We start from the raw sequence: 23,324 nt of genomic DNA on the forward strand, positions 1-23,324 counted from the left end.
GTCTCGAACCCCTGGGCTCAGGCAATCCTCTCACCTCAGCCTCCCAACGTGCTGGGATTATAGGTGTGAGCCACCATTCCCGGCCAACAGATAAACTTTTAACTTGTCATGAGGAGACTTGTGTTAACAAGTTAGGGGAGGATGGTAAACAGGTGTTGCAGGCACTGTGAGGGGCCCTTCTCATGCCATTTCTCCCAGCCTGCCTCGGTGAGCAGTAGACACTGGGAGAGGCCATGTGTCTGCCGTTCAGCCAGTGCATTGAAGCGGTTGGACTTGGCAAGTGAAGGTATGTAAGAGAAGGTTTGGCTAGCTGTCCTGCGTGTGATGAGGGGAGTGTGAGTGGCAAGGCTGCTGTCTGGGTTGCTGTAATCACCTCCCCCCCTAATTTCCCCATCTCATTCTTCCCTGCTCCAATTCAGATTGGACATTGAAGACAAATGGGTCTTCCTGAAACAAATCCCATTTTGTCACTGCTTTGCTTTAAATCCCTTGATAGCACAACATTGTCTTCTGATAAAACCCAGAACTCCTCAGCTCCGCAATACCACTCTCCCTTAACCTGACCTGCCTGCCTCCCATCTCCTCTCCCACCGCACCCACCCATTAATTGACCTGCACTCCTTGTTTGCAGTGCTGCGGCTGTGGCACTCCCCACTTCTATAACTTTTTCCTCTACCTGGGCTTTTCTCTGACAAGAGCTAACTCAAGGTCTTCTGGATGTTTTGTTTTTTGGGTTGTTTTTTTTTTGAGTTGGAGTCTCACTCTGTCGCCCAGACTGGAGTGCAGTGGCCGCTCCCGGCCACCGCAGCCTCGACCTGCTGGGCTCCGGCGATCCTTTCGCCTCAGCCTTCCGAGTAGCTGGAACTACAGGCATGCGCTACCACGCCCGGCTAATTTTTTGATTTATTGGTCTCAGATCCACGGGCTCAGGCAATCCACTCGCCTCAGCCTCCCAAAGGCGCGGGATTACAGGCTGAGCCACCAAGCCCGGCTGGATGTTTTCTTGATTGCCCTACTTTGTACATGGGTTTTCTGTTAACCCTATCTGTACTTCTTTTGTGCCAGTTACTACTGATATTGCAGTCATTTGTTTAAGCATTGCCCCAGCACCACCACCCACTATACCATGAATTCCTTGGGGTTGGGGATTTTGTTTTAATTCCTTTGCATCTTCTCTACAATGTCTGGCACATGTGTATGGAAAATGTTGAAGGGATGAATAAAATGTTTTCAGCACTAACAGGAATTAATCCTACAGTCCCTTTGTTGGAGGCTGTCCTAATTGGGGAATCAGAAGGTCCCAGATCTCAAAGCAATAATAGAAGAACTTTTGTGTATCTCCTGATTCAAAATTAATCTGATTTGCTCCAAACTTCCCTAGTCTGGGACGATTTTGAAAATTTTGACTATATCCTATCTTTTTCTCTTCTAGGCTGTGTAGATGCCTGGGAGCCCAAAGTGCTACGGGCAGGTATGGGTGCGCATTTCCAGGTGCCCATTATCAATAATCTGGAATGGGAAACAGTACCCAATTACTTGCCCCCAGCCTCCCGGGTCTTTGTGGCTGACAACTGTGGCCTCTATGCCCAGGCCCTAATGTCTAATAAAGCCAGTGACCATGGCTGGGTGTGTGATCGGCGATTCCTGAAGTTTCGCAAGTATGAAGAAGAGGAGGAAGATCTAGAAACTGGAGCCAGGAAAAACTGGCTTCCTGAGATTGAGGTTCAGAATTATGACTTGGACTGGACGGAGGCACCTGCAGCTGTGGTCGTTGGTGGGGAGACCCATGGCGTGAGCCTGGAGTCCCTGCAGTTGGCAGAGAGCACTGGGGGCAAGAGGCTGCTGATCCCTGTCGTGCCTGGTGTGGACAGCCTCAACTCTGCCATGGCTGCCAGCATCCTGCTTTTTGAAGGGAAAAGACAACTGCGAATAAAGGCGGAACACTTGAGCAGGGACAGGAGTTACCACTGAGAGGGGACATGGGAGTTCTTGATTTGAGGATGTCTCCAGCTCCTCCTGCCCCGGCACGTTGTTAGGAGGGTGGCAGATTCGGTGACTGTGGCTTCTCAGGCCCATATTCAGGAGGTAGGTGTAAATGCCATCGTGTGCTTATAGGAAAAAGAAGAATTTTCATGAAGTTCTGTTACTCCTCAGAAATAACAAAGATCAAACTTCTTCCTCAATCTCCCTTTTCTTTGCTGATCTTGAAGTTGTGTGTGACAACACAAATTGATGATCCACATGACTCTATATGTGTTTTTAAAAATTGTCAGCTAAGAAGCACTTCTGTGCCCAGAAAGTTCCTGTGAAGGCATCATCTTGGATCGAGGGTAGTTTTGCAGTCGTGGAACACTGGTTACGGGTCATGGCCGTCACATCTGATTATTGGAAAGTAAGTTCCTATGAAGTGTAGAACAAGTAGGTGACATTAAAAAGTGGTGTTGAAGTGTGGCCAGTGGGTCTCAAGTGCCTGTCTTTTCATCTGGGGCCTAGTGGTGCTAAGAGATCAACAACTCAGGATGACTCAGGAGGCCTCAGGGCATGGCGTTCAGTAGCTAGCTGTTCTTAGGGCTTGGGTTCTAAATGTCAGTCTCAGATTGTGTGTTCGGGCCTTCCTGTAAACAACCACTGTTTGTGGATCGGTGGAAACAGCTTAATTCAACGGGTGGTGTCATAACTTCTTAGCATCTCTACAGATAGATTTTTGAGGACTGCATGTAGAAAAGGAAAAAACTGTGTTCAGAAATCAAGTGCATCTGTCAAGAAAGCTTCAACTTTTTTACTAGTGCCCTGGTTTTGTCCTACTTTCTATAAATAACACTGTTGGTTAAATGTAGTAATGTACTTAAACTCACATTTAAGACCCCCCCCCCCAGTGGAACAGAATTTAGGAAAATTCCAATGTTCCTGGATGCTCTGTGAACAGAAGAATTCTGTGAGGGGAGGGTGGCTGAGGTTCTGAGGATGAGAGATGGGGGCTCCCGGGTCCACAACACTGCAGCAGGGCCCTGCTGTTCTCTCAGCTCCCCAGGGGACCATGGCAGGCTAGATCTTTACTTACCAGGTGCCCAAGAGCCTGTAGCCAGGGACATGAGGGCAACTGTTGATGGTAATCATTGTTTATAAGGAACTGTGGGAAGGGGGTGGGTGGCCTGGAGCATGGGATCCACTTTAAGCACTGCTTTTGCAACCACAAAGAACAGGGTTGGCATGGAAGATGATACTACAAGTGTCATTTTCCCACATTGCTCTGTCCACTGACTCCTGTGACAGTTTTGATGCCTGATGCCCATCAGCTGCTCATTCCAGGGAGGTCAGGTGAGCTGCTGATGTGTCTGGGAGAAACCATGTCCCCCCATTCCCGCTTTCTTCCCCTTTCACTCCAACTTCCTGCTGAAACGTCCTCTTAGGAGAACCAAATGATTGAGCATGATCCATGTCCCAAGTGGCAGAGTGGGATTGCTTGGCAGGCCTGGTTGGCTGTGTCCCCCAGGCTAACTCACCTGGACATCTGCTCTGGTGTCCCATAGTCTGGGCCTGTCCAGAGCCCCATACAAATTGTCGATGCAAGTGGCCCACAGACTATTGAGACCCTCCACCTCAGGGCAGCTTTTAGAAAGTAGAAGAACGCCCAGCCTTTATCCTGCACTGCTGCTCTCTATGGCTGGAGCAGAGTTGGCAAACTCCACAAGAGATGAAAGGACCATATCACCTATCATGCCAGCGCGTCAGGCCGAGAACCCAGAGAATGCAAATTCACACCACTCAAGTCCATTGCCATTCAGGCTCTCAACACCTTAGAATAATGCTAAAGTCACGGAAGTCACTGAGAGGAAGCTCACGTCTTTCCAACACAAAACCAGTCTCCTGTGATTTGTGTCCTTGGGTTATATTTCTGCTGGTTTTTGCTAGAAACTAAAAGATCAATGTTGTTTAGAAAAACAAAGCAAGCTGGGCACAGTGGCTCGCACCTGTAATCCCAGCACTTTGGGAGGTGGAGGCAAATGGATTGCCTGAGCCCATGGGTTCGAGACCAGCCTGGGCAACTTGGCAAGACCTCGTCTCTACAATCCATCAAAAAAATTAGCTGGGCATGGTTGCGCACGCCTGTGGTTCCAGCTACTTGGAAGGATCGCCTGAGCCCAGCATGTTGAGGCTGTGGTGGCCATGAGCATGCCACTGCACTCCAGCCTGGGTGACAGAGTGAGACTCTGACTCAAAACACACACACACACACATACACACACACGACACTGGCAAATCAACCCATTTTATCATCCTGGGTGTGAGAAGAGAAAGAAATTGAGAGTCACTGGCTTGTATACACTACCTCATGAGTTGTCTCTGTATATTCTTGAGTATAATAGGAGGTTGAGGGGGTGGGGGTGGGAGCAAATTGTCCTTTCAAGTGACTACGGGTAGCAAGTGGTAGTTAAGTTCTTATTTGCTGAGTGGTATTGGAAAATCACGATCTTGAATCTTCAATTTTGAGGCTAACATTTAATCTGTTACCGTTTCTCCAGTAAGTAGGATTAAACCGAGCAATATATGACAAAAACACACTGCTAAAGAGAGACATTGTCAGAATGTTGGTGGGGCTCTCCTGGGTCTTTGTGTTGAGGCATGGCCGTAATGGTAGCTTTTGCCACAAGGTGGCAGGCGATGCCTCAAAACCACTCCCAGGGCTGACAGGAGGGGTCAGGGTTTTTCCTGGGTTCAGATAGCTGGAAAAGGGAGAAAAGGATAGAGGCAAGTCTTCCTTCACCATAGAGAGAGCGTTTTGCCAGCCATTAGTGCCCAGAGGTGCTGAAGTTGAAGAGCCACCCGGATTGTCTCACACAGTCTCGGCAGAAGAAAGAATCTGAGTACAGGAGGATGGTGGAACAAAAACAGGAGAAAGTGGACAGAAATGAGAAGTGGCTGCAGCAGGAAAAACTGCCACAACTTTACCTCAGGGCAAAACAGTTGTCCCAGTGTGCCTGGAGCTCACGCTGGGAGCCAGAGCCCACTGCTTAGCCCTTCAGTTAGCGCTTGGGGCAGGGAGAGCAGAGACCGCTCTCCTCCCACAGCTCCAGCTCCTGGGTAGGGGTAAGCAGGCCTCGGGACTGTGAAGTCACCCGGGACCTCCTTCTTCTTGCCCCTGGAGTAACAGCAGCCCCAGCTCCCCAAGCTTAGGTCCCCAAGCTTAGGTCCCAGAAAGCACTAAGGCTAGCGCCTCTCCCCTCAGGAGCCACCTGACGTGGGCTCACTTTTGTTTTTCCAGGGAAACATTCATGTTGCCACTTTTAAACTCCAAGACTTGGGGTTTCAATCTTGTTTGCATCTTGGGCTGCCTGTGGCCTATAGACCTGGGGACAGAGGCTTTCATGTGTTGGCACGTCATTTCATGGAAACACAACAGTCCCTCAGAATGTGCTCCACCCAAGGCTACCAACATGTTTCCTGGGAAGTATTCCAAAACCCCAGGGAGCAAGACTCATTTAAGCCTTGAAAAATGGTAATTGGCATACTTACCTTCAAACTTACTTATCTTCGTGCTTTCACATATAAGGTGTGCCTAGAACATCCTGTCATGTTTCCCCTGGAGAGGAAGTCCCAGCCATGAGGCAGAGCCAATATAGAATGTTCTTTCGTACAGCCTTTTGCTTCCTGCAAAGTATCTCATCCTTCACACTTGCTCACAGACCATTAGCACTGACAACAAAGCTAACGGTCAACAGCTATTTGTCCCGAGTTTTCCCTTAAGCAGCCTGCTTGAAGGAAAGCAGGGTATGCACTCCTGTCCCTGTTGATACTGGCAATGAGGGATGTGGCTCAGGTACTCATTGCTTCTACACAACTGTTCAGGGCACTCGAAAGATCCTTCTGAGCTCGGGGCCTCCAAGTCAGTCCTTGGTTCCCAAGGCAGCCCCCAGAGAAAAGCTGCAGGGGCCACTCCTGAACCTCTGTGAGCTCCTGTGCATAGCTACCCCACAGCCTGCACCACAATGGCATTCCAGACCAATTGGGCAAGTGTGGGCTTGCCCAGGGTACTGGCATGGTGAACAGAGTGTGCCGCCTGTGTGGCTGGAGGGGTGGAACCAGCCCCTCGCTCAGGTCCCTCCCAGTGCTACAATTCCCAGTGTGCAGCGTGTCCATGCATGCATCCACACACATCAAGTCTTTCTCCCTAGGCTAAACAGGGTAGCACTGAGTTAGATCCCACTCGTCTGTTCCTGGGCTACATCCTGCTACGTATCACTGCTGAGTTCCGTTTGCTGCCCTGGAACAAGGCAGCAGGAGGGGGAACAGCTTTTCAGTGTCTTTAATTAGGCAACAAGAAAAAACAAAGTCTGGCCGAAAATTACCGCTTGAGCTTAGCTGGTGCCAACACAGTCCTGGCTCTAAGTGACAGCCATCGATTTCAAGGACAGTAGGTGGGGAGAAGCAATAACAGGAAGTCATCTCACTCCTGAAAAAGAAGCTGGTTTTCACCTGCCTATTGTACACACCAGCCCCATATTTTATTAAACAGATTTTTAATGGTGGGAGAGTTTTTAAAAATCTCATCTCTGTTGTGAGAATGAGATCTGGAAGTCATTGTGGCGAGCACAAATCTGGGAACCCCAGGGTGGCACTTTTACAGCCACCTTCCTGTCTTAACCTGCAGGGCATGGTTTCCCTGGCTGCTGGCGGAAACCCTTGAATGTCGCAGCTGGTGTTTTAACCTGCTTCCAATTAGCAGCAAGAATTTTAAGGTATTTTGGAGCTGCTTGGTGGGAATTATCATGCCACCCACTTTGTCTACATCAATAACCTTTACAATCTGTCACTCTATCAAGAAAGGGATTTTTCACTGGCCCTCAAGAAGTGATTCTTCCTAATGTTTTCCCCCGAAGCAGTCACTATATAAACTGAAACCTTTTTACTAAGCCTTTCCCACTGATCTCAATGAACCTATACATAGGCTCTAAAGGGGAAATTCTGATGTCAAGGATCCAGTTGACATTAGTGACGGTTCAGAAGAGTCAGCCCAGTAAGGGCCACCAAAGTATCACAAATGACCTAATTTTTCTGTTACAATGACAGCAACTCCTCATGGGCCTTTGTTTCTTCTGTCTCCCAAGGGTAAGTAACTGCTAAGAGACTGCCTTCCCTCCAAGGCCATTATGATACAGTACATGGACAGAAATCCTGCCCATCTCCTAAGGGAGGTTCCCACCTCCCCCCACAAAGGGAGACACTGGCAGAGTTTCCAGAGAAGCCCCTAGCCCGAGGACAGAGCTGGGTTTAAGGGTCTCCATCTCTTGACCCATTCTTCCCAGTGAAACCCACACATGATTTCCTTGGTTTCCTCAACCAACTTTCTCAGGCTTCAGAGCACTTGGCTGTCTCATGGGGAGGGAATGAGCAAAAGCGTCCACAGCAATCTGTATGATCTAAGAATCCCCCCTTTGTCAACGGCCACATTAAACCAGGAGAGAGGTGGCCAGAGCCCCGGGAGGGATGTGCCTCTGGCACTCTAATCCAAGTGAGCTTCCTGGCTTCTGGCAGCGGAGAAGGTCTCATGGGTGACCATGTTACACCTTGGAGTTCTCAAAAATTCAGAATACAGATACCAGTTATCCAGTGGAAGCCGAGAGGTTCTCTGTGCCCCACCCTCCACTGCCCACCCCCTAATAGAGCACAGAACCACAAATAAAAAATCTTCTTGTTATTAAGGACAGGAAAAGGCAAGTAGTTGATAACGTCCAGAGATGCCTGCTTTATTTCTTACTAGGTGATTGCATTTCCGGCTGGCAACATCAAATAACAGTCTAAATACCCACTAATTTTGTACCTCTGAACTACAAACCAACAATCCAATTTGGCAAGGAACAACAGTGTTGACAGCTTAGGGGGGCAGGGATGGGTCTTCCAAATCAATGGTTTTGGTTGGCAGAGTGCTGAGTGGAGCCGAGGTAAGGAGTGTTTAAAGAGCCTGACACCTGACTGAGTGAGGCTAAAACCCGTGAGTCCCTGGGCCAAAGCCCTTCATCGCAGATCCTAAGAACATAGGCGTTGTTTCCCTTTGTGTGGTCAGTTCAGTCCCAATAAGAGGTCATGCTACCCGCCTAGCCAAGGGGACCCAAGACCTCCTCGTAGTTGACATGCCTTCTGCCCTCACTCCCACTCGGGCACAGCTCCTTTTGCAGGTTCTCAGGAAAAAGCAAGGCTTCTGGTAATTTCTCATCTCTTTTTAGTTCTGCTTTGAAAAGAAAAGGGAATGATGGGTAACCAAAAGTGTGCACAGACACCTAAGCAGAGGTCCAGCGGCCACAGAGCTGGGTGTGTGCTGGCTAGGCGGTGCCCTTCTGAGAACTCAGGGCAGAGTCTTTTGGGAAGATGACCAAGGGGAAGAATTTATTAACAAAATTCCAAGATCATGGGAGCTGTTGGTATGAGCAGGGAGAAACTTGGGAAAGGTCAAGATAAGAAAGGAGATGTAAAGAAGGACTGAGAAACTTATCGCAAGGTGGGAGTGCATCAAAAGTAGGCAATGGCTGCATGACTTCGCCACTCATTTTTCTTACCACAAAACCCCACAAGCTTCTAGATCTGGTGCTCTGCTACCCAAGAACACACAGAGATGCGGCTGTTTCCCTTGGACCAAGAAAGACTGCATCACTTAGGAAAGGATGTTCTTCCCAACAGCTCTAAGCTCATGTCTACCGAGGCTGTGCACCCCCTGCTCTGCTCTCCCCTGCAAGGATGTGTGTCTCTGGACAGTCCCCTCTGGCTGTCTTGGGCTGTGTGTGTGCGTGCTGCTGCCAGAGTCAGAGCCAGAGCCCTGACCACTCACTGGCCCTTCTCATTTGCCAAAGAACCCCCTGGCAGATCCTTCCCCAAGAGACTCAGAGAGTGATGCCATCCCCATTCTGCCAGAATATGCCACACCCACGATCCCAAGCAGAGTTTCTAAACACCGTGGGTTCTGCTGCTGCTGAGAGGATGTACACCCTAGGGTGCTAGCTGAGGAGTTAACGCAGAAACAAGGCACCACAGAGAGGTTGGACACTTGGGTTGTGTGATGCAGGACACACTGGAAAGTCCAAGGGCGGAGGGAAGGAAGGGGAGGAGGAGGAGAAGACTGAGTTTTAAATAACGTCTCAGGAGGCCACAGCCCCACTAGATGGGCTCTGGTTTGAGCTTTTCTGCTAGGAAGTCATTCACAAAGGCCTCCACGATGGCAGGGGTGATCTCTTCCACGTCCATCACATACTTGGCCCGGGCTGACATGTCCAGGATGGTGAGCAAAGGAGCAGCCTCAGGTAGGTTGGTGTAATCTCGCAGGGAGTCAGTCATGTCATCCTGAAGTCACCAGAAGGGAGAGAAAACCAGGAAGTTTTTTTAAAAGGTGGAGAGTGCCTTGGACCCAGTCACCCCAGCTGGCATGGAAGTGGGACTGCGCTGCAACCCCTAAGAGCAGGCTTTCCTCAAGGCTCTTAGAAAGGGAAGCCTGGAGCCTGCCCTGCCTTAGGGAAGGGGAGGCTGTTTGTAAAGTTCTCTCTGCATCTGCCAGCCACCAGCAAGTCATCTTTTTTTTTTTTTTGACCCACCATTCAGAAAAATCATCTTTATTAGCATGAACACAACTTTATTTTTTTTATTTTTTATTTTTTTGAGTTGGAGTCTCACTCGGTCGCCCAGACTGGAGCGCAGTGGCCACTCCCGGCCACCGCAGCCTCGGCCTGCTGGGCTCCAGCGATCCTTCCGCCTCAGCCTTCCGAGTAGCCGGAATTACAAGCATGTGCCACCACGCCCAGCTGATTTTTTGATTTATTGTAGAGATGAGGTCTCGCTGCCCAGGCGGGTCTCGAACCCGCGGGCTCAGGCAATTCACTCACCTCAGCCTCCCAAAGGCACGGGATTACAGGCTGAGCCACCGAGCCGGGCTCTGAACACAACTTTAACATGTCCTCTGCTTTTTAAAAAAATGTGATGTCCTTCGATTACTTATTTTTGTAACCAACTCTCAATTATTTGCAGCCCCACCATGGACTATCTGAAGCCAATCTAGACTTCAACTCTGGAATGTTTTTAAACAGAAACAGCTCACTACCCCTGCCCCCATCCCATGGTTTCAGGGAGGGCAGGAGTTGCACTGTCAGCCGGTCCCAGAATATAGGGCTATTTAAGCACTATGGAAGCCTATGCAGTTTCACTGTATTTATCTGAGAAGGAAGCTGGCCCTTGACCATGCATTCTCAGCAGCTGTCCAGGTGAACTTCCCTAATACCAGACCACAGTCTTACTCAAATAAAAAGCAAACACAGAAATCCAGAGACAAGGAGAAAGGATTGTAAGGCAGCAACTGGTTGAAATTACCCTCCACACTGTTGACTCCCACTGGGAAAAAACAGAATATGAACTCAACATACTCTCCCTGAAGGTGTTTCCTTGTAAAATGCACAAGATTCTAAACTGAATAAGAAAAACCTGAGTTGCCCAACAGAGAAATAACTTAGGGTATTCCTGGCCTTAAATGGTGGGCAGCAGGAGGCATGGAATTTACAGCTCACTGGCTTCTGAGACAACATGCCTTTCTCAAAAGGCAGATCTTCAGGAAAATTGTAAGTGATGCTCTCTGCTCCTAACGACACCCCCAGAACCACATACACTTCCCAGCAATGCTAGGCGAGTCTACACCTCTGGCGCTTTCCACCTAGTTCAGCCCTCCATGTGGGTTAATAGAAAACCCTCATGATAAACACAGGGAGACACCTGGACAAACACCCTGCGTCCAGTTCCCATTAGGAGGCCTGGACCAAGCCAAGCACTCTGCTGCCTCCTTCCTCGCTCCCTCTGAGCAAACCACAGGCAGATGAATTTTAATGCCTCTGAAGGTTTCAGAAGGGATAACTTCTGCCTGCCACAGGGGACAGGATCAAGACAGAAACAAGGGTCCCCCTGCCCCTGCACAGCCCTGGGATGGAGTGCAGTCAATGCCTGATGTGCCAGCTCCCTGGACCCACCCCCAGTTCCAGGTTGCCTTGCTCCCAAGCACAAAAAACTGGGCCAGGACAGAAAACTGGGCCAGGAAAGTCACCAAGGCCATGAGCCCAGGTGACGCACACAGGAAGAGCGGGCAGCCAGGTGGGGAGCTACAGCAAAGGATGACACAGGCTCCTCTGTCCGGCTTGCTGGCCTGGGGAGCCTTCCTCCTGCCCCATCCATCCTCATGCCTGTAAGCCTGAGTGGGGTCATTTATCAGAGTACAGGGACAGGAAGAGGAAGAGCACTGCTTCTGGAGTCACACTGGCCTCACTCCCCTCTCTGCTCCCTACTTACTCTGTGACTTTGGCAAGTCACTGCTCAGAGCCCAGATCTCATTCCCTGAAATACGGATATGACAATGGCTCCCAACACTTGACTTGATGACATAAGGCTGATGTGATGGGTCCATGAGCTGCCAGCACTGCCAGCCCAGCCTGGCACAGGAGCCCAGTGAACCGCCTCAGAACAGCCCCTCACTCTAAGCCTTGCTTTCCTCCTGGGAAGCAGAACAGTGATTATGCTCCCAGCCAGAGAGGTGAGGAGCACAGCCAGAGTGCAGGTGAGGTACTTGGCTGGGTGCCTGGTGCAAAGAGGACCTGCAAATGCTGCTTTTCAGCCACATTTCTAAAGCCCCGCCCCCACCCCACAGCCCCTTCTGTTCTGCACCCATCTTTTCTCTCAAGCCATTCTACAGGGGTTAGAGTTTAATACATTCAGAGCAGCCTCCGTGGCCTTTGTGTGGGATGGCTGGTGTGGCCCCAAGGCAGGGCCTGCAACCCTCTTTGTTCCCCTCCAACCCAGGGCTAAGCGGGCGACTGGAGCTGCCTGCGAGGGGCCCTGTGGGGCTGGGCAGGGGCGGCTATTGAGGGGGTGATGAATGGGTGGTTCAGGGTGTCTGGCTGCTGCTGCCTCCTCTGCGCCTCTCCTGGGATCCAAATACAGCGTGAAATGAGCGCGGAGCTCTGACCGACAAGAGGTACAGACGGGTGCACCCAGGGCAGGGTGGCTTTAAGAAGGGTCTGCTGACAATTAGAGTGTGGGGGCACAGGCTGGGGTGGGAGGCAGTGGAGCATGCGTGAAGGAGGCTCCTGGGGTGGAAGTGAGGCGGAGCGCCTGCGACGGGCCGCCCATCTTGCAGAGATGGCTCCTTCTGCAGAATGAGGGTCCCATGCCCCAGGGAGCCAGGCGCCTGCCGGAGGTGGCTTTCCTGCAGGGCCCTGCCTTCCCACCCTGTGGAAAGTTCCCTGAGAGGTCCAGCCCAGCTGGAGGCCTTCAAGGGACAGCGTTGGGGGAAAGAAATCGGGAATGGCAGCGATTTCCAACTCAGCACGCTCCCTGGGCTGGGGGGTGACTGCAGGTCTGAGCTACAGCCCAAGTCAAGATCCCTAGTCGCAGGCTGGTGCAGAGGGGCTAACGGAGCCGACTCTGGTTCTGACCCAGCACCGAGGGAGTCAGTGTGGATCTCACTGTTTGTGGTGGCTGCTTTCCCCAGCAGCCTGGGTGGGAAACTGTTCTGGCGGGGCTTCCTGCTGATCTGTGGCCGCTGAGTGAGGAGGATGGGAAGAGGAAGCAGCAGGGTAGGAAATAGTTTTCCATGGCCAGTGACACACCTGTTCTTCTGGGAGAGTCCACATTTGTCTGTGGACTCTCCCAGAATCACAGGCAGTCCTGACCCTATGGTCCCTTCAAATGTCCCCGAGGCCTGTGTGACTCATGTCCTAGCAGTCCCCAGCAGAGGCAGCCTTGCCGGGGCCAGCCCTTCCTCTGTACTCACCTCCCCAGCTACAAAGAATAGAAGTGGTGCCTCCTCCTCTTTGGCTTTGTACTTGGCAATGATTTTCTCAGCGATTGGCTGAATCAGCTGCTTGGCTGCCTCGGACTCTCCGTCATCTTCAGAATCTGTAATGGGGGTGGGGAAGACAGGAAGCAACACTGGCTTGTCAAACAAACAGAGTGGCACCCTGAGTGGGCCTGGGCCCAGGGCCTGAGCTGCAGAAATGCCCACCTAAGCAGCTCTGGAATGGAAAAAGAACTTCCCCTCAGACACAGGTCTTGTTTCCTGCAGTTGCAAATGTGTCTGCATACATGAGCATATGTATACACACACGCGCTACATACAAGCTGCAGAGCGCACTCACATAACACACTCTGCCCCAGGCTCACCAGGAACACCTTGCTGCACCAAGTGGCACTAATGCCCAGTAGTTCTTTCCACTGAATTGTTCACAAGCCTATCCTGGAAACTGATCTTCCCCTGAGCCAGGGCCTGTAGTCCCAGGGAGTTTTTCTCTCAAACAAAGAATGAGAAGTCATGACCTCGGGACTCCGAGTCTTCCTGGAGAGACTTGGCAGGACACCCTAGATCCGCCTAACTTGCTGTGTGATTCTGCACAAGGTGCTCTACCTCTCTGTGACCATTTCTACATCTGCACATGATCATGAAGTTCCTAATTGTCCCCAGGTTCCGAAGTGTTTCCCAACCCGCCTCAGGATGTGGGTGTGTCAGCCTGCAGCAGGCAGGGAAGCGCCAAGGTGAATAATTCCCAAGGCCATCTCTCCCGAAGGGCACTTCCTCTCCGAGTGCAGAACCAGCCAGCATGCCAGTGTGCTGAAGAATGCCCTTGGGTCTGCATGTTGGCTCCTCCTATGGAGGCTCCCAATCCAGATCTCCAGAGAACAGTCCCTAAAGAAGTAGGTATGGGAGTGTCTCAGCCATGATTCTCGTGCAATAATTTTGAGTTGGAGGGGAACAACAAGTTCTAGGGCAGAGGGTCAGGTGGCCCATGGCCAGCTATTGCTCAGTTTGCAGAAGGAATCAGGGCTATCCCACTGGCTGCAGGGAGCCTGGAGTAGACACTCCTGTGACCTCCTGCCCAGGCTGAGCAGTTACCCACTGAGCACTGGAGTGGGTGAGATGGGGAGAGAACCTAGTATAGCTGAGGAGGATGAGCCAGGGATGTGCAGGGGACCAGCAGAGGCAGCCTGGGGTGAGCCTTGGGCAGAGGGCGCCCAGCCCCCATAGCTGCTGTGTGTGCCACTTTGCCTCTCTCCGACAAGGGAACTGTTCATGGGGGGCTGAGGACATCCTTGACCTGACCTATTCTGCCCAGCTGGGGAGCAGCTAGGAAGGAGAGCACAGCAGCTCCAGAGCACTTCCCGGCAGGGGTGGGGGGTGGAGGGCGGCCATGAATAAACCATGGCTGCTGGGAAGGGACAAAGGCCCAGGCTCCACTGGTAGTGACTGACAGAAGCAGGCTGCAGGGACGGACTCCTCCCAAGTGAGGCCCACCCCATCCACTTCCCTGACTGGGGCCCCCGCTGAGAGTCATACCTACAAAAAGGACGAGGCAGGGGCCCTCGTTGAGTTGCACGGCGTTGGAGTCGGAGAGCTCCAGCACAGGCTTGGGGTGCCACGGGAACTCCCTGCAGTCCTCGTCATTGAGCACCTCCACCCGTCCCTGCCGTGTGATCACCTCGCCTTGTGGGTCCAGCACGATGAGCGTGGGGATGCCTGCAAGGGAGAGAGCGCGTTTGGCCAGCGGCCAGGAGGGCGGGCCCTGCCCGGAAGGGGAGGCTGGCTCTCACGCACAGTGCACTGGACGGGCCAGGGGCACAGTACAGGTCCTCACTGGAGGACCTAGGACACCGGACAGGTCCATGATGGATGGACCTGGGACACAGGACAGGCTCACTCTGGAGAACCAAGGACACAGGACCCAGGACAAGCTCACGCTGAAGTTGTGGGTTCACAGGACAGGCTCACAATGAGAGTCCAGGTCTGGGGTCAGAAAGCCCCGGCTGAATCCAGACTCAGCCACCAAGAGCCACAGGACTCCGTCGGCTCTGCATGTGACCCCAAGCAAGTCGTTCACTTTTCTGGGCCTCAGTGTCTTCAGCTGTGGCCTGCAGAATGTGCTGCAGTTCCCACCTCATCCTACTATGGGAAGATCTCACAGTGAGGTGATGCATTTAAAGGACTGAGCACTGGGTCTTGGCACATCAGAGCAACTGATCACTGCTGGCATCAAGAGATCCCAGAGTCACAGAAGACACTCCCCAGTTGAGCCGAGGTGGTGTGATAACCCACGCAGCATGCTTGCTCTAGACACACAAACTGGCACAAAGCAGCCGGTACACTCGGAGTCCTCACAGGCTACAGTGAGTGCAGGTGGCCCGGTGTGGGGTGGAGCCTGGGCCAGCTGCAGCAGGAGAACTGGAAGAAGAGGACAGCCTGTGGCCTGGGGAGGCTCTGAGGGGGGCCATCCCAGAAGGAGCAAGCACAACATTGGAGTCGTGGGCCGGGTAAGAGCAGCACAAAGCTTGCCCTCAAACCATACATACCCCTAACCGTAAAGCCTCAAATGAGGTGACAGTCACACTTGAGTTTTCCACCTCCCTGCTCTTTGTACCCCACTCTCCACTGCTTCTTCTTTAGCCAGAGCTATGCCCCCACTAACTACAGCCCACAGAGCCAGCCTCGATCCTGCCCTTTGAGGACTTTATTCTCTCCACTGGCAACCGCTCCCCTCCCCCTCACACTATCCAGACGCCTCTCCTCCCAGGACTGACCAGAGCCTGAATTTTATATGAAAGCCTGTGCAATTTAATATTTATAGACTCCAAAGTATTCGGTCAGTAATTTGCTCCAATGACATTTTACTTCTCTGTGGGGAGGATGCCGAGGTACCAGAAGTATGGCCCTGGTGTTTTGTCACCTGCTGCAGCAACCGCCACAGCAGGCGTGCAGCAGTGGGCCTGCCTTCAAAAGGAATAAACGAATCCATTATGTTCACACCTATTAGAAGATGTGGCTGGATATGTCAGGGAATAGGTCCATAGAGAAATGGGCTCCTGAGGACAGCCATTCCTGCCATATCACACACACAAACACATACACACACACACACACACACACACACACACACACACACACACACACACGTGCAGCCGTGCAGCCAGTGTTCCCCCTGGGCTTTTAAGGCGTGCTCAGTGCTGGACAGGACTCCTGAGAAGTCCTATGTATGGAGCACAAGAGACTCCTCCTAACAGCTGTGTGCTCTTCCCCCAGGCCTGGGGCCCACATTAGGTATCTCCATCCCTGAATATCAGGGTCTGGCCTTGAGGAAGCAGCCTCAAGGGAACCTGGGGCTGGAGACTGCCACGGGGCCAGCCAGCTACCAATGAGCACCTCAGTGTCACCACTCCCCTAGTTCCAAAAATGCTTTAGCAAGGTTCAGAGGCAGTATGTTTCTGATATTGGGCAATTTTGAGTGCCAGGGTAACCCGGAGCCTGTCCACTGTTGTGGTTGGACACAGCAGCAGGCTTGCTGAAGCCCGGGCTTGGAGTGGTCTGTGGAGGACAAGCAGGCACAGAGGACAGGGAAGGGAGGAGAAATGCGTCTGAAGGCAAAGAAGCCCACCTCCTGGCTCAGTGCCTCGGTCTCTGAGGGTCTACTCTAAGGGGCTGTCTGTGTTACCATGGTGCCAGCCTCTTTTGAGTTCACGCCTGTGGGGCCCAACACAGCAAGGAAAGGACGTGGAGCCTCCAGCTAACTGCTGAGGAGTCCTCAGATGGTTCCACCACGGAACAGCTTGTCCAGGCCCACGCCTAAGAGCCCAAGGCAATAAGGCACCAGGTATATGGCAAGGCCGGGTGTGTGACTGTGCATAAACAGAAACCAACTTGGTAAAATAACCACAGTCAAAGTTGGATGCAAAGAAGCCACCCATTTGGGGTGCCTAGACAGAGGAAAATCATCTATATCCACGGTGCCAGGCTCCCTCCCCATCAGCTGATCTTGGTGAGTGTGGCCTAGAGCCTCCAAAGATGAACCAGAGAGCTAGAAAAAGGGAGCTCGCCTCCACCATGGTGCATCTGCTGTGTGTGCTAGGCTTGGCACAGATGCTACCTCACTTCATCCTTATCACAGATGGCTATGGGAAGTGCCATTCTCCCCTTACAGAGGGCCAAGTTGCCTGTCCAAGGTCACCCAGCCCGTCAGTTGTCATACTGCGGGAGGAACCCTGGTCTCCCTGTTGCAAAGGCTGCTTTTTGTCTACCAGACCACTGGCTCTGTTGGGGACTCTCACAGCACCTGTGTCGTGGACCCTCTTAACTAGGGTGGGGGAAGGAGGCTGACTACATTCATCTCTTCCCTTTTCTCCCCTTCATGCATTTCCTGCTCTCCCTGCTTGAAAATGATTCTCCAAAGCAGAGACTTCTAAAGAGAAAACAGGGGAAAGTCTCTAGTGAGAAACTTACAGGGAATGGCGAACTTCTAATGGATGCCTTTATACAAAATAACTTCCGCACCAGCAAGGAGCTTCTTGAAGGGAATGAAAAGGGAGCAGCTCAGGGCTGCTTTGCTTGAACTTGTTTCCCAGCATGGATGGCTGAAAGAAAGCACAGCTGGAATTCCAAGGAAGATCCAGGCCAGTCACTCAACTTCTGGAGCCTCATTTCCATGGCTACCCAGTGGGGATAATGACAGTTTCCTATCTTTTTTTTTTTCCATTAATCAGTATTTTTTATTATGGTTTTGTGGGGTACAGTTAAGGGTTAGGTGTACAATTACGTTTCATTCAGGCACCCTGTTGATAAGAGGTAGTTTCCTATCTTATTTGGTGGTTGTGAGGAACAAACAAGATGTACATGTAAAATGCTTTCCAGCAGAGTACCTGGTATACAGTAAGTGGTCCATAAGTATCAGCTATTATTATAAATCAATCATTATTATTATCATTATTATTTTGAGTCAGACTCTCACTCTGTTGTCCAGGCTGGAGTGCAGTAGCACTGTCATGGTTCACCACAGCCTCAACCTCCTGAGCTCAGATGATCTTCCCGCCTCAGTCTCCTGAGTAGTTAGGACTACAGGCATACCCCATCATGCCTAGATAATAATTATTATTATTTTTGTAGAGACAGGGTCTCACTATGCTGCCTGGGACGGTCTTGAACTCCTGGGTTCAAGCAATCTTCCTACCACAGACTCCCAGTGCTGAGATTACATGTGTGAGCCACCATGACCAATCATTATTTTAAAAATCATCCCTAAGTTTATTATTTGGCTCACGAGAAGGCAGAGGTACAGAAAATTGGGAGCTTATTCTAGTGAGATAAACAGAAGCCTCCATTCTGGACTGGAAGTAGTTAGTGAAAGAAACAGAAAACAGAGACAAAGTCAATACCACAGTGAGAGTTCCAGTAACAGTGTGACATCTGCCAAGTATGTTTTACTTCCTCAATCCCAAGCTTAACTTTTGGACTTAGAACACATACTCGTAAGTTCCTAGAGAGGGCTCAGCCCCAAGTCCCCTGCCCTGGCATACAAGCAGTGCCAAAGACTCCCTTTCACCATCTCCCTTAAAACACAGAGGAGAAAGAGCCAGCACCAAAGTCTCCTCCTGGGAGGAACCCATTTGTGAGCATTTAAAGCAATCTCAAATCTATGTACAGGAAGTTCGCTACATATGAACCTTCAAGTTGTGAACTTTCAAAGACGTGAATGTGCATTTGCATGTCCAATCACGCAAGTTCATGTGGCTGGTGTACATTGACATGTGTGTGCATTCTCTACAAGTGATTGTGCTTTTGTGTACCCTAGTAGGTAGTATATAAAGTACAGGGCCAGGCTCTGTGGTTCAGCCTGTAATCCCAGCACTTCGGGAGGCCGAGGCGAGTGGATTGCCCAAGCCCAGGCAACTTGGCAAGACCTCGTCTCTATAATAATTGAAAAAATTAGCCGAGCGTGGTAGCGTGTGCCTGTAGTTCTGGCTACTTGGAAGGCCGAGGTGGGAGGATCTCCTGAGCTCAGCGGGCCGACACTGGGGTGGCCATGAGCATACCACCGCACTCCAGCCTGGGTGATGAAGTGAGACTCCAATTCAGAAAAAAAATTTAAAAATAAAAAATAAAGTACAGTAGTACAGTATCTATTTCAAGTCCAAGATGTCTGAAAGCAAGCGTAAAAGCAGCTGTGATGATGCCGGAAGCAGTGGCTCAAGCCTGTAATCCCAGAACTTTGGGAGGCCAAGGCTAGAGGATTGCCTAAGCTCAGGGGTTTGAGACCAGCTTGGGCAACTTGGTAAGACCTCATCTCTACAATAAATCAAAATATTAGCCAGGTGTGGTGGCATGCATTTGTAGTTCTATTACTTGGAAGGCTGAGGTGGAAGGATCACCTGAGCCCAGCAGGTCAAGGCTGTGGTGGCTGTGAGCGTGCCACTGTACTCCAACCTGGGTGACAGAGTGAGACTCCAACTCGAAAAAAAAAAAAGAAAAAAGAAAAGAAAAAGAAAATCTAGAAACAACCAACTGTCCATCAATAGTAGAATACATAAATAAACTGTAGTACAGCATACAAACTTTTTGGCACCAAAAATAAATGAACTAAATATAAATATCAATGGGAAAATCTTGAAAACATAATGTTAAGTGAGACAGGCAAGTTGCAAAATTACACTACAGCATGTCAGTACATTAAGCATGCTCCTAAAAGACATGCCCAGCAATACTGTACATTATTCATAGATTCATATATATGCAGCAAAAGTGTGAAGACAGATGATGAAGATACACATTAACCTTATGGTATCATTTCCCCCAGGGAACAGGAGGGAGAAAGGCAGAGCACAGGCAAAAGGAACCTCACCTTTGTCTGAGCAAAAATGTCAATTCTGAGTGGCAGCCACATGAGTGTTTATCACATTATTCTCGGTCCTTTCCTGCTTTTTTTTCTTCTACGTTCTCAAAATTAGACAACACATATAAAACAGAACACCAAAGCTGTTTAGCCCCTGCTTACCCTCCCCGGGCTAGTGAGACCAGCTCTGGGTAGCCTGTACCAGCCCTTTAAATGCTGAGATCTGTCTACAGAAATCGCCAGAATCAGTCAATTGCCTTTGACTGACTGAGAAATACAGTCTACAAATATTTCATTTTTATACAAGCAGACTCTGCCACAATCCAGTTTTTGAAAGGGGCAAGGAAGAAGAAAGAGGGAAGGGAAAGAAAGGAGAAAAATGGAAGAAGAAGAAAGGAAAAAAGAATGAGGGAACAAGCAGGAAAGCAGAACAGAGAAGACTCCGGGCCAGCAGAGCCAGAGGCCCTCCCCCCACAGCCTCTGGGTCACCAGGCTAAAGCCACTCAGCTGCCCACTTGACACCCAGGCTGCTCCCACATCTGCTCTAGGCCCTGCATGGCCCTTAGGTCTCCCCAAAGGCTGGGGAGAGGGGAACCAAACCAACTAGGGCCCTAGCCCAAGAGGGAAGGGTTCTAAACCTCACTGCAAAGAGCTTCTGTGTTCTCTTACAGCCATGGATTACTCAGACAATCGCTAATGGGATTTGTGTTTTGCCAAGTGTGTCAAAACAGTTTCCTTAGAAAGACATTTTTAAACAGCTTATAGGGCTGCAAATTCCCCAGTCTGCATAAAGCCCTGGGGGAGGAGGCTGTGGACTCAGGGGAAGCCAGCCACTCCCAAGGGACCAGGAGAGTGGGTGGAGGCCAAAAGCCACGTCTATCTGTGGTGAACTCGGGTGGCCCTCTGAAGACTGCGAATCATACAGCCGGGTTCAGTCCAATGCACCAAAGGAGAAGAAGCTAATAGAAAAAGAGAGATGGCCGGGCTCAGTGGCTCAGCCTGTAATCCCACTACTTTGGGAGGTGGAGGCGAGTGGATTGCCTGAGCCCATGGGTTCGAGACCCACCTGGGCAACTTGATGAGACCTTGCTCTATAATAAACAAACAAAAAACAATTAGCTGGGCGTGGTAGCGTGTGCCTGTAGTTCCAGCTACTTGGAAAGTTGAGGCAGAAGGATCGCCGGAGCCCAGCGGGTCGAGGCTGCGGTGGCCGGGAGCGTGCCATTGCACTCCAGTCTGGGCGACAGAGTGAGATTCCGACTCAAAAAAAAAAGAAAAAGAAAAAGACAAGGAAGGAAGAGATGGAAAAATGGAAGAGGACAGAACAAGACCCTAGAAGAATAAAGATAGAACCTTAGCAGTGGGGATGATACCGCTAACAAGAAGGAGGAATGGAGGTGTGGGAGACACACAGATATCCGGATTTATGGAACCTGAGGAAGTAACAAGGATGTCTCATGGCAGAAGTGGTGATACTGAGGTAATTCAGGAGAGCCAGCTGTGTCCCCACTAAAGCAGGTCTGCTGCTGAGGAGGGAGGCTGCAAGAGGAGCAGGGAAAGGGGAAGATGAAATGCCAACAGGGAGGCCATGAAAGGTCTGCCAGCCCTGACTCCATGTGTCCTAGTACTCTGTTCCCAGGGGTCCAGCTTCTACAAGGCTGCACAGCCATGCTCAGTGACCCTGCCCCCACAACAGGCCATGGGTTTTCTTCTATTTTGGTGGTCACAGACAGTGGAATACAGACACTTCCTTGTGAGAACAATGCTGCTAGCTGGTAAGATCAACAGAAAACACTGCACAGGAACCTACTAACCATGTGTGCTACTAGAAACCAGACCGCTAACGCATATGGATTATATAGATGCCACTGCCTCCTTCTTCTGTAATGCCATTGAGCAGAAGATAGTGAATGACAAAGAGGGGTTGGGAGGGAGTAGGGGCTGCCTCAGAGCCCAAGAGGGAAGCATCCATCTCCCCAAAAGAGAGTCTGCTGTAAGGCCTGACAATCAGGCGGTACAGCATTTAGCCCATCTGTGGCCTGGTCACAGTGTGTGCTCAGTGTCTATCAGAAATATTGGTGGACCACCTGCCTCTGGGATGTCTCTTCCAGCTAGTTTTAATGTCACTATTGTACTGATCTCCCCTAATCAAAACTTCCAAAGGCCTCCAAAAGCCTGAAGGGTCAAATCCAAGGATGCCGGCATGGTGCTCAAGGCCTTCTGTGATGTAACCTCATCGGCCTTATCCCCCACTCTGCCCCAATATAGCATTCCGTGGGTATTCCTATTCTGGCCTTTATCCTGGAATGTCCCAGACCCCTTACCCTTATCTAACCCCATTCTGTAAGGTCTGGTTCCAGAGCCACTTTCCCCAGGAAGTCTTCCTGGGTCAACAGCTCTAAGCCAGAGTCTCCTCTGAACTCAGATGATCCCATTAAATGCTGCCTTGAGAAGGATTCAGAAGCTCAGCCCAAGAGTTCAGAGGTCAAGTAAGCCGTGGGCACAAACCACTGGCCAGGGAGAAACTGTAAACCAGAGAATGAGGAAGCAGGAGGTGGGGAGCTGGAAAAGTAGACAGTTCCAAGCTGAAGAGAGACCAGAGCAGATGGCAGAGGTATGGACACCACGGAGCCAGCAGATGAGGAGGAGCCAGCAGATGAGGAGGAGCAGGAAGGGCCAGCTGCAGGGCTGGGCTGCAGAGGACACTCACAGCTCAGAGTAGAGTCTTGGCGGGATCCCACATTCTTTTGATGTGGCCTGGCTGGCTGGCTGCTGCTTGCCTCTCCAGATTGGCTTTCTGATCCTCAACTGAGGGCTTCTTGAAGCCGGGGACCTCATGCCACACTGTGAGCGCCTGAAAGGCGGCACCAAATGAACGAGCCTCCTCAGTTGTGGTCACCCACTTTCTGGCTGTCTGGGCCACACCTCACAACCAGGGCTCCCATGGCTGTAGTATTTACATGTCGACAGCTGGAGCCGCAGAAAGAACAGTTCCTGTCTCTGCTTTGTGAAAGCAGACAGAAAACTATCGATTTAAATTTTTGTGTCCTGCCACTGTTTCACAGGAAGGTCCCCTCCAACCTCTGCCGTGGATGCAAAGCTCATGTGGAACCCTGAAGGGCTCGTGGTCTGCTTATGAGATGGCTCTCAGGTGCTGCCCACCCTCTGAGGGTCCTCGGAAGCAGCTCACACAGCACAGTGAGAGCAGACTCCTCCTCCAGACTGGCTATGCATCATGAAGGCTGTCCTTTGGTAGCGTGTTCATTTCAGGTGACCCCACGGCCTTAGCATTGACCACCAGCAATATCTACATCACCTAGGCCCCCACGTCCAGGGAAGAACTCCCCACCTCGGGGAGGAGAAGGTTCTGCTCCGCAGGTGCAGTGGTCCTGGGAAGAACATGCCGACATGTGGAGAGACCTCCTGACCAAGCAATGAGGCTGAGGGAGACTCAGCCCCGCCTTCACTCTCTGGGGCAAGCGTCAGTCTTCTAAGCCCTCATACAAAAGGAGACGGATTTGACCAACACCTTTTCATTCCTCAAGATGTTACCACACTTTGCTCTTTGGCTATTTCCCACTGTGAATCTCATCTTGTCCACTCAAGGGCAGCAGTGGGCTGCTCTTCTAGTTCTTTCCCACGAAGCTCTCAGTGCAGTGAGGA

At 51.0% G+C, this 23,324-nt stretch overlaps 2 protein-coding genes across 3 annotated transcripts in view; one reads left to right on the plus strand and one right to left on the minus strand.

Annotated features, from left to right (window-relative positions):
• Nucleotides 1-2,451, plus strand: part of MRM3 (mitochondrial rRNA methyltransferase 3) — an 8,439-nt gene extending 5,988 nt beyond the window's left edge. For both annotated transcript variants that reach the window (XM_008056043.2, XM_021711349.1), the window contains one exon: nucleotides 1,433-2,451. In XM_008056043.2, coding sequence (XP_008054234.1) covers nucleotides 1,433-1,971 — 539 coding nt within the window. In that variant the 3' untranslated portion in view covers nucleotides 1,972-2,451. The remainder of the gene's footprint in view (nucleotides 1-1,432) is intronic.
• A 6,099-nt stretch (nucleotides 2,452-8,550) lies between these two features.
• Nucleotides 8,551-23,324, minus strand: part of NXN (nucleoredoxin) — a 121,881-nt gene continuing 107,107 nt past the window's right edge. Inside the window, exons 6-8 of the mRNA XM_021711350.1 lie at nucleotides 14,348-14,527; nucleotides 12,791-12,915; nucleotides 8,551-9,330 (exon numbers count right to left, since the gene is read on the minus strand). Coding sequence (XP_021567025.1) covers nucleotides 9,148-9,330; nucleotides 12,791-12,915; nucleotides 14,348-14,527 — 488 coding nt within the window. The 3' untranslated portion in view covers nucleotides 8,551-9,147. The remainder of the gene's footprint in view (nucleotides 9,331-12,790; nucleotides 12,916-14,347; nucleotides 14,528-23,324) is intronic.

The sequence above is a fragment of the Carlito syrichta genome, unplaced genomic scaffold (assembly GCF_000164805.1).
Source record: "Carlito syrichta isolate Samal-C Ts95f unplaced genomic scaffold, Tarsius_syrichta-2.0.1 Scaffold302085, whole genome shotgun sequence".
NCBI lineage: Eukaryota > Metazoa > Chordata > Mammalia > Primates > Tarsiidae > Carlito > Carlito syrichta.